This window comes from Manihot esculenta, chromosome 11, assembly GCF_001659605.2.
Source record: "Manihot esculenta cultivar AM560-2 chromosome 11, M.esculenta_v8, whole genome shotgun sequence".
In the NCBI taxonomy this organism is placed as follows: domain Eukaryota; kingdom Viridiplantae; phylum Streptophyta; class Magnoliopsida; order Malpighiales; family Euphorbiaceae; genus Manihot; species Manihot esculenta.
The window spans coordinates 937,917-949,324 of NC_035171.2; the positions used below are offsets into that span (position 1 = coordinate 937,917).

General features: G+C 36.3%; 1 protein-coding gene across 1 annotated transcript; it reads left to right on the forward strand.

Moving 5' to 3' along the window:
* Window positions 1-1,522: 1,522 nt before the first annotated feature.
* On the forward strand, window positions 1,523-2,467 carry LOC110626645 (zinc finger protein 3). Its single transcript, XM_021772677.1, has one exon. The coding sequence runs from the start codon at window positions 1,523-1,525 to the stop codon at window positions 2,465-2,467; it is 945 nt and encodes a 314-aa protein (XP_021628369.1).
* Window positions 2,468-11,408: the final 8,941 nt, after the last annotated feature.

The window sequence follows — 11,408 nt, forward strand, 5'->3', positions numbered from 1 at the left end:
CAAGGAGATTGAACTTAAAAAAAATACTATTATATCTTAATTAACTTTAGTTTAAAAATAAATTAAAAAAATATTGGAATTAATTGCATATTGCCTAAGTCATTACATTTAACATATGATTAGCATATTTGTTATATTTTACATAGACTATGATGGATGTTTCGTTTCGAAAACAACAATAAGTATTTCTTTTTTAATATGTAAAAGCTCTTACATTAAAAAATTCATTGGACCAGAAATCAAACTAAAAGATTCAATACCCAAACCAAGCGCTGTCTAACCAGAATCGCAATCCCATCGCCAGCCACTGCCATCTCGTCCTCCATAGCCAGAGTCGGAAAAAACGAAATAGAAATTCATAATAAACTAGATAAGCAATCTCGGCTAGCAGAAAAATAAACTAAAAAACCCAAAACTAGATCAAGCAGTAAAGCAAACAGCCTTCCACCACAAATCCCGACAAACAGTAAATAAAAATCTGGAGTAAAGCACCATACAAGCAACACAAAACACCATCACCGTGCTAGAAAATACATAGGATAAAGAAGCTTGAGACTCCGGCACCGTATAACGGAAGGAAACAAAACAAAGCCCATGACTTCTAGCATGAGAAAAAAAACTCAAAACCACAAATTTAAAAAATATCGATGAAATATAACTAAAAAATCAAAACCTCCTAAATAAAAATTTATTTATAGTAAAAGATAAATAAAGGACACACTGTCCGAAGGGGAAAGACAAGAAGGCCGAACCCTTTTTTGGCGACAACAAAATCCTATAAAAACTGTTCGCTCTTTTTATTTATGTTTTCTCATTTTTTCTTTTTAAGAATCGATTGTCTTAAAAATAATTAAGATTACAATTACAATAAATATATTTTCACAGTTAATTAAGATAAGGATTTATATTGAAGTTATTATTATTTTTAGCAATTTTTTTTTCACAATAAAGAGTAGTTTTTTTGGAGATTCATTACTCACTATAACGGTAAAAAAACTTCAATCATATTTTGAAATGGAACTTACGATCCAAAGGTTGATGAAGTACCATATATATATTTATATTCTAATTACTAGTAAAAGTTTTAAAAGTTAATGCCAGAATTGTACAACTATTTTCTGTAATTAATTGAACAATTTATTCAAATTTGAACCAAGAATAATAATTACATTAAACCCTCTTCTATATTTCAAGAAATAACAGAAATATTAATGGAGTTATTGCCACCAAATCCTTGGGTTTAATAGGAAAATTAGACCTTCTTGTGTATCCGAGCATGTTCACATTAGGAGTTGTAAAATATTTAAGGAATATATATTACAATGGACTCCTCTAAATGAAACAAAATCCCTGCAACCTTACTCACCACTTCAATCCTACGCTGAAAAGATGCATGTTATAACTTTCAATCCTTGAGATTTCTTTCCATTATTGCAAAGATACTATATTTATTTTAACCCTAAATATAAAGAGATGCATCTCTGCTAATCCTTCAATTCAAATCCATCCCAAATCCCTTTCCATGGATGCAACTCATTCACGACCAAAACCCTGCCCCTCTGATGCCTCTAGCATTTCTGCTGCTGCTTCAGAGGGAACTCAACATGAACATCCACACCAGGTTCATGTTGGTGATAGAAAGATGAAGATGAAAATGAAGGAGAAATCTGAACCTACGACTGCAGTAACCCATGAATCCAGTTCTCGTGTTTTGCTTGATTTGAAGCTTTCTAGCGATGATTCGATTCGTGGGTCTAAGCTTGAACTCAACCTTTTCACCCCTGTCAACACAAACAATGAATCTACTGATGAAACCATGCATGGTGAGAAGCGATCTGATCATAACAATAATAGTACTCAGTCTAGGGTTTTCTCATGCAACTTCTGCAAGAGAGATTTCTCTACGTCCCAAGCTCTTGGTGGCCACCAAAATGCACACAAGCAAGAACGTGCACTAGCCAAGAGACGTCAAGGGATGGATTTGGGTGCTTTTGGGAATTATCCTTATAGTTATTACCCATATTCAAGCTTTTCATCTCATCATAATAATCCTTTGTATGGATCTCTTAGCAGATCTCTTGGGGTGAGGATGGATTCCTTGATTCATAAGTCTTCTGCATCTTATCCATGGTGGTCCTCGGGCGGAGCCTATCGGTTTAGCCATGGTGGGTGGTCTAGGCAAGGCTTGGTGAATTCACAACAACCTTCCATTGATAGGCTAAGGATGGAGAGTTTGAATGCTGTTAATAATAGTTATGGTGGTGGATTTGGAACTACTGCTGGGTCGTCTTCTTCTCCAAGATTTGATGAAAACAAAAATAATTCATCAGTTCAGAATCTCGGTGCTTCTCCTTCAAATATTAATTCATTGATCGGATCATCTACCGGTGATCATCTCAGGCGAGCCGACCCTGCAACGAGTAATCAAGTTGATGCTTCAGGAATTGATTTATCACTTAAACTCTAAGTCTTAATTGTTTTACTTTTATCAATTCCTTTTTTTCTATTCATGTTTAATTTTAATTGACATTGAATTTAATTAGATTTTGTAAAATTAGACACATCTGTTCTTGATATTTTCCTTTTCAGTTAATTTGTTTATGTAATTATTTGGTTGCAGCTTATTACAATAGTCATTGCTTATCATATGTCTTATACAACGAATGGTTTTGTGAATTTCCTGCAATGAAAATAATCATAAATATAGAAATATGACCATTAAATTATTGATTACCATCATAAATTAATTATTAATCCATGTAATAATAATAAGAAGAAGAAACATATCGATATATATAGAAAATCCATGGATATATGATCTCATTAATTAAAAAATAAATAGAACAAATATGAGTTTTTATGCTTTTTATTTAAATGAGATTAGAATAATATGGAATTTTCTCCTTCTGAGTTTTCTATTTAAGTGGGTGATCATAGATTTAACAAGATTAACGTACAATCAAACACTAATTGGAATACCTAATTAATTTTCCCATAATTTTAATTCCTGATAAAAATTTCTAATTTAAACACAATTACATTAATTGCCTGTGCCAGTAACTGAAAGTTCTGATGAATTCATAGGAGAAAGTGATAAACTTTCCTTAATTTATCATTTTGAATCTCCTTGGGTCCATAAACGACAGTTTTCTTTTGATTTTTTCCCCTTTTTATTTACAATTAACCAATTTTTGTATATAAAATTTGAATTTTCACTTTAGTAATTAAGTACATTGAATATTATAGATTAATTCTTAAATAGGTTTAGTCTATTATATATTACCTTATCTATAGCCTAATTATTAAGTCTTTAATATTATTTACATTGTTTATAATTATATAAATATAATAATTTGAAAATCAACATCATATTTTTTTATTGATTTTTATTACTTAAAATAATTTTGATATTCGAGATTCGACAATGAATTTAGGCTCTTGTGAGTTTTGATAAGTTTGATTTTTATTTTTTTCTCCTCTTCCTTTTATTCCCCTTTCTTTTTTGTCTTTTTCGATCGTGTAACCGCCGTTTTGCGTCCATACCTCTCTACCACACTTATGCGGGCAACTTTTACGAACGTATTGTATCCTTATCTTCGTTAGATGGCTATTTAATTCCTTCTAACGCTATTTGGACACAATTCTGAGTATCGCGGGGTCTATCTTTCTATGGAGACCAATGGGTATTTGGGCTAGATTGCCCTGAGCTAATCTAAGTCCTACCCGCTCACAAAGATAGGCCCTGAACATGTATGAAGCTTACTCCTTCATTGTGTATTGGGCCAATGTTTGGACCGGTATGGTTTCCTTTCGCTTGGGCTACATTAGGCCCAATATCCTGGGGTCCAGCAGTCATCAAGTGTCCCTTTTATCCTCTGATTAATTATTCCATGATTAATGAAAGGTAAATTTTAAAATCTCCAATTATTTTTGTACGGCTCTAGGAGAGTTCTGTCAAACGTCATTTCTTTTGTCTTTCCAAAATTCAAATTTTCATTTTCACTTGTTACTCCTCCTATTGTATTGTCTTTACTATTTCGCTTTCCTTCTCCTCTGTTATCTTGATTCTTCGATCTGAGTTACATTTTCATTCTTCTCATGGCTCCTACTGGAATTCCCATGGTGGGCGGTTTAGCCTCCTCCATCACTCCTTCTTTCCTTTTTCATCATTTCTTTCACGACCTGGTAGATATCGTGATCTTTAGGATTAGGGTGCCCCTGCGTAATGAGCACATCGTCCTCTCCAACCCACCACCGGAGGGCCTGGTAGATACTCAAAAGGGACGCAATTTGGTCTTTTTCGTCAAGCAGCATGGACTCAGGTTAACTTTCCATTTATCTCCTTTTTCATCAAGCCCTTGCAGCATTTTAGGGTGATTCAACGGATGTTGTGTCCTAATTTGATCTTATTCATGTGTTGCTTCGAGTCTATCTGCCTGTGTTGGGGTTTTGCTCTTTCTGTCGATTTATTCTCTACCTTCTTTCGTTTAGTTAGGTATAACCATGAGTTTTATTATTTTAGTCTCGGAGCTAGGTTATCTATATTTGCTAGGTATAAGGACTCGATTAAGGGTTAGGTAGAAAACTTCGTCGTTGTTGAGCTAAAGGAGAGCTCAGAGATTGAGTGGGATATTAACCTCTCTTGGGGGGAGATTCCTCAAGGCTACAATGAATTCTCTAGGCTAAACCTCATAGATCATATTTGTCTTCTTCGACTGACCTCTATAAAGAAGAAATATGATGTTGAGAAGTACATGTTCATGTCCAACCTATGGGACTGTCAACAAGCTAGTACCTTTAAGTTTTTCCCTTGTGTTTTACTTTTGCCATTTGGAGTCCTGACTGAATCTGTGTTTCTTTTTCAATTTCTGACATGTCAATGGACAAAATCAAGCTTCCCAAGAACTTCACCCTATCTCAGGAGAACATAAAGGACACCTTGGCTGCTTTTAAGGCCAATAAATCTGTCGCCCAGGTGGCTAGGGAGGTTTTTCAGGTCATGGCTCCAGTGTCGTCAGCTCATCCTTCTGCTCACACTCCTACACCTTCGTTGGCTTTTGTGCTGGTGTCAGGAGGTTCTCATTCTGCAGCCTCCCGGACATCGGTTCCTTCTAAGATGCCAGCCTCCTCTAAGGCTCCTGCTGCCTCAAAGGAGGTGTCTAAGGAGCCCATCATTGTCAGTGAGTTGCAAGAGGATAGTTCGAAGGAGGGCACCAAGTCTCCAACTCTGAGTGTCTCTCCTATTAGGGCCATAGGCGATATTGTCATTTGGGGGTAGGGCTGCCAAATGCGCTAGGACCTTGGAACCTATGGAGGTAGGGTCCCCCTTTTGTCGATAAAGGAAAGAGGGAGGTGGAGAATCTGTCTTCTACCCCTAACATCGAGCTGCTGAATGCTGCTGAGGTCAGTGCTGACTCTACACCGGCCTCCATAACCGAGATGCTATGCAACAAAGTGTTTAAGGGAGTTCCTGATGTCTCTGACCCCCCCCTTTCCTAGCACTTGTTTCCAATTTGGCCTGCGCCACTAAGCAGCAATATGCCTGCAGCTCGCGCTCCATAGAGGCTCTTGGGGATAGTCTAAGGAAAATGCTTGGTAAGTTACTTGCCTTTCTCTTTGATATTCTAAATTTAAAGTTTCTCTGACATCATTCTTTTCTGTGGTAGTCCTTGGGTGTGTTCATGGAAATTGATGGTCGAAACCAATCTCCTCATAGCTTCATGGATCGTTGTGTTTAAGAGGCCGCATCAAATGAGAATTTGCTTGCTACTGCTATGTCCCGTGATCATATAATTGACCTTAAAGGGCAAGTTGTAAACCTCACTAGGCAGCAGGGGGAGTTAAGCGAGGAGGTCGCCAAGTCATCTCAGCAAGCCTCTATGGTGAAGTCTCAATAGGATGAAGTCCTTGCGCAGTTGTCCTCTTTAGAGGAGACTTGTCGTTAGCAAGATGAGGCATAGGCTCAACACGATGAGGCCTTAGCTCGTGCTATTGTTATTTAGCAGGAGCTCAATAATCATGTTGACGACCTGAAGGGCATGGCTTTGGTAGTGGAGAAATCTCAACTTCAGCAGCAGTAACTCCGTCAGGAGATCTCAACTCTGGAGGAGAGATGTGCTTCTCTGTTGAGGGATGCCAAGGTTGTAGAAGACAAAGTTTAGCAGGCCTGTGAGGAATGATTGCAGGAGTATAAGGGCTTAGAGGAGCTATGGAAGAAGATATATGAGGATGTCTTTTGAATGTTTGCTATAGGCTACAACCAAGGCCTTAAAGCCACCCGAGATGCCCCTTCTACTCCATTAGCTGACCTGTGAGCTCCTGAGTTCAATTGTGAAGGCGAGAAGGTCCACTATGGAGAGGATGATAACCCTCTCCCTAAGACCCCCCTTCTTTTGCCTTCTACACAACAGGAAGTTGGCCCTTCTAAGTCTCCTGTAAATAAGGACCTAGTTAGTTTTACTCTCCCTTCTCCTACTGCTTCTGTAATGAACTCGAATAGTGTAGGCAAGCAATGAATAAATTGGCTTTTTAGATGATTTCCTATTTTAATTTCTTATCATTAGTTTGAATTTTGTTTGTACTTTTATACTTTAGCTCTGCTTTGTGAATGCTATCCGTGAATGCTACTATGTGGTTTGTTGAGCCAAGTGTATGCTCTGTAAATGTGATTTTTTGGGACAACAATTTAGACAACTGCACAATTTATGAATCTAATTTGTTTGGTGTATTTGACTTCCATATGGGAATTATTTTAATCTTATGTCTTCAGGCATTTTCTGCTCTTTCTATTCTTGAATTAATTTTCAGGCTAAGTTTCAAGGTTCTTTTATCTGAACTGGCTTGGTACCAGGGGTCATTTTTTGAGGTTGGTGCCTCTTACAATTACCCTTAGCTTTTTATTTGATTTTCCAGCTCGGCCTGCGTTGTGCCAAGGGTCCATTTCTGCCTTAGTTTTTCTTCCTTTATTTTCAATTCGACTTTTGTGATGCCTTAGGTTTTCTTTGCTTCCCTTAGGTCCTCAACTCGGCTTATTAGTTTTAGAGGTCTATTTCCGAGGCTGGCACTTGTCGTGGTTGGGCTTTTTTCTTTGTTGAGTCCTCAACTAGGCTTATTGGTGCCAGAAGTCTATTTTCAAGGCTGGCACTTGCCGTAGTTGGGCTTCTTCTTTTTTTAAGTCCTCAACTCAGCTTATTGGTGCCAGGGGTCTATTTTCGAGATCGGCACCTGTGTAGTTGGATTTCTTTCTTCATTAAGTCCTCAACTCAGCTTATTGCTATCAGGGATCTATTTTCGAGGCTAACACCTGTTGTGGTTGGGCTTCTTCCTTCGTTAAGTCCTCAACTCGGCTTATTAGTACTGGGAGTCTATTTTCAAGACTGGCACCTGCCATGGTTAGGCTTCTTCTTTTGTTAAATCCTTAACTCGGCTTGTTGGTGCCAGAGGTCTATTATGAGACCGACACCTACTGTGGTTGGGTTCTTCATTCATTAAGTCTTCGACTCGGCTTATTACCAAGAGTCTATTTTTGAGGCCGGCACTTACCGTGGTTGGGCTTCTTTATAGCAGAAAATTTAAGAGCAGATGATGGACTTGGAAGATGAATTTTATTTATTTAATATTACAATTACATTGCACTTTATTGAAAATACCAATTCAAATGTTGTATGTTCCAAGCGTGAGGCTCCGGGTTCTATAACACCCCCTACACGGTTATTTAATTAACTGAGCCGGAGACATCACATTTAGTAACAGTTCTCTTATTTTTCCTTTAATTTCTATCATGTAATTCGTGGCCTTTTTTTTTTACCGAAAATCCAACAGAATTTTCCCTGAAATATGGGCTTAATCCCACCTGTGAATAGTAATATCACACTTCTATAAACTTTAACCTTAACCCCCAAACTTCTTTCAACATCAGCACAATTTCAATTCAAATCAAACACTTCATAAAACATCTCATTAAACTCAACACAAAAACTTATACTAATAACCAATATTTACACCGAAATTAAAATATTCAAATATACCTAATTTACAACCATATACAACTTCATCTATAAAACTTTATGTACATGCCATATTTCCAAAATCAACTTTATATAAAATTTGCAAAATATACCCCAAGATAATTAATAATGTAACTCTGGTCGGGTTGATGCAGATCTTGATCTACTGCCCCTTGGATCTATGACCTGCGCGAGGGAAAATAAATTCCTACACGCGGAAAAATAAATTCCTACACGCTAAGCAAATTTCTTAGTGGTGCTCAACTTCTTTTTTTTTTTCAAATAAAACATTTAAATCAAAATTCTTTTATCAACAATAAATCAAACAAATAACAATAAACTATATAGCAAATAATTTGAAATAATTCTAAGTCATATTATTATTTCACATATATACAGATTTTAATTTCATAGTCTTTTTTTTTCTTCATCATGTAAAAAGTTTTATTTTCTCTTAATACTTTTATTTATTTTTTTTTTTTGCCCCTATAAATTTAAATGGGACTGTTAATTCAGATAAGAAAGCTATATTTTTAGGGCACAAAGTGCCAAATAACTGTGTAACTCAAAAGAGTCTATAACTATAGCGGTAGAGTATATCAACCGTACATGTAGGGTACCAATCAGTGTAACTGTAGTGCAGTACTGCAAGATCTGTATATAGCATGCCACACTCTTAAACTAACTCACAATTTTCACCAAACTTACTAGGGTTAGACTTTAAATAATTTTTACATTTAAACATGGGGACAAAAATTTCAACATAGTGTAACTTTCAATTAATCAAACCGTAATACTTTATCATATTACAATTCTGCTTTTAAACATTTACGTATCATGTAAATTTAATTTAATCATTAATTAATTAACTATTATTATTTTTATTATTATTTACTAATCCAATATCTTTTTCTATTTATTATGATCCACCATATCTCATTTCTCTTTTTCTTTTAATTTTTATTTTTATTTAATAACTTTCTTTCAACCCTAATTTAACTAATTTATAAAGTTTAACATATAAAAATAGTATTCTTTATTTAGACTAATTTTTTTCTTATTACTATATCTTAACCAAATTACATCCCTAGAGACATTCTACTTGGTCCATAACTTGAGTTTTGGTCAAATTACATATTAATTTCAAAATTTTCTATCTATCAAGTCTATCATTTCTTCACTTGATCTAATTCTACTAAGGTAGTAAAATTTTCAAATAAAACTTAATTAACAAATTATTGAATTTATTCAAATAAAGTTGAGCACAAACCTTAAACCTTCCGAAATCTTCCACAAACTTAAAATTTTTATTCTTCCTTTCCTTTTCCTTTGGAGTTTCCACTCCTCCCTTCTACTTATTCTTCATGAAAAATAAACAAATAAATCATATTAATATAATATTCCTCATAAATATTCACATAAAAAGATAAAAAATATTACTACATTAAAACCCCTAACATACCTTTAAATTTTTCAACACTTGATTACTATTCACTCTCACTCAACCTTGAATTTTCTCTTTGATTTCTCTTGAAGAAATGGGTTTCCTCTGAAGAAGATAGTTATTCTTCTTCTCTTCTAGTCTTTTCTTCTTCTTTTTTTTTTTTAAATTTATTTGGTTAAGTAGCTAGTAAAGTGCCACTTGTCTTTAAATTAAAAATTAATTTATCTTCTTTTTTGTTCTTTCTCTTTTTTTTATTCTTATTCTTTTTTTTGTTATTATTTATTTTTTTTATTTTATTTTATTATTTTTTTTTTGGGATGTTACAGGTTCCCTTACTGATGCTCAATTTTGTATACTCCTGACCTCATAACCTTGGTAACTCTGAACGGACCCTCTCAGGTCGGCACCAATTTGCCCACAGCAACCCTTTTTCCCGCGACTTTCAATCTTCTTAGTGCCAAGTCTCCAACCTTCAAGTTGCTTTCACTAACCTTCTGATTGTGGTACGAGCTACTTTTTGCTGATAGGCTATTGTTCGTACTTGCACCTCATCCCTGACTTCCTCAAGAGCATCCAGGTTACTTCTCAACTTCTCACAATTGAGATCTTCATTATTGAACTGCACTCAGAGTGTTGGGATTTGCAGCTCTATAAGAACCACAGCTTCTGTTTCAAATGCCAGTGCGAATAGAGTCTCTTCAGTAGGTGTCCGGGGTGTGGTCCAAAATGCCTATAGGATGCTGGAGAGTTCGGAGGCCTAATTCTTCTTAGCCCTTTCTTCAAACCTGGGACGATAGCTTGGTTTGTCACTTGGTTTGACCGTTCGTCTGCAGATGGGCCACCAAAGAAAACTTGTGCCATATCCCCATGTTCCTAATAAAATCTCTGAAGGAATTACAGTTGAACTGCTTTCCATTATCCAAGATGAGCTTTCTTAGTATCTCAAACCGGCAGAAGATATAGCCCCATACAAAATCTATCACCTTCCTGGCTGTGATAGTGGGAATAGTCTCTACCTTAGGCTACTTAGAAAAATACTCCATAGCTACTATCACAAACCTCTTCTGTCCCACGGTCTTTAGGAATTGTCCCAGTATATATATTCCCCACTACAAGAATGGCCATGGGCTCGACATACTCGATTGTGGTGTAGCTGACATATTGATTGCATTAGCGAACCTTTAGCAGACATTATATTTCTTTACAAAATCTTCGGCTTCCTTCTTCATTGTCGGCCAATAATGTCCTTGCCGAAAGATCTTGTTTACTAGCGTGGTTGCCCCTTCGTAAACTCCATAGACTCCCTGATGTATCTCCTTAATTATCTTTGATGCTTCTTCCAGTCCCACACACCTTAACCATGGGTTGGATTTTCCTCTTCGGTACAGGGTTGCTTTTAGTGCCAGGTAATTAATAGCCTTAGCCGCAATTCTCCAAGCCTCTACTCTGTCTTCTGGTAACTTTTTGGCCTTAAGGTACTGGAGGTATGGCGTCATCCAACTTCATTCCTTATCAATCTGCATAATTGAGGCCGGGTTTTCAAAGTTTGGGACATCAATCTGCTGCACATACACCTTGTCCAGGAGTTGCTCGAGTTTTTCTGCTAATAGCTTACTAAGCAGGTCTGCTTATTCGTTTTCCTCTTGGGATATCTGTTCATATTGAACTATAATCCCTTACTCGCTTAACTCTCGTTTCAGGGCTTGCACTCTGCTTAAGTATTTCTATATAACTGGATTGTTTGCCTGGTACACTCCTTTTATTTGATTTACTACCAGCAGCGAGTCGCTATTGATTTTGAGGTCGGTTGCCCCCACTTCCAGGGCTATTTGCATACCATTCAAAAGGGCTTCATACTTAGCCATATTATTAGATGCTAGAAAACCAAAATGCAAGGCATAACATACCTTAAACCCATCTGGTCCTTGTAACAGCCCGAAAACCGAACTGCTACCGGC

Excerpts from the sequence above, each read along its gene's own strand:
- LOC110626645 (XM_021772677.1), top strand. The coding sequence starts at position 1,523 with ATGGATGCAACTCATTCACGACCAAAACCCTGCCCCTCTGATGCCTCT.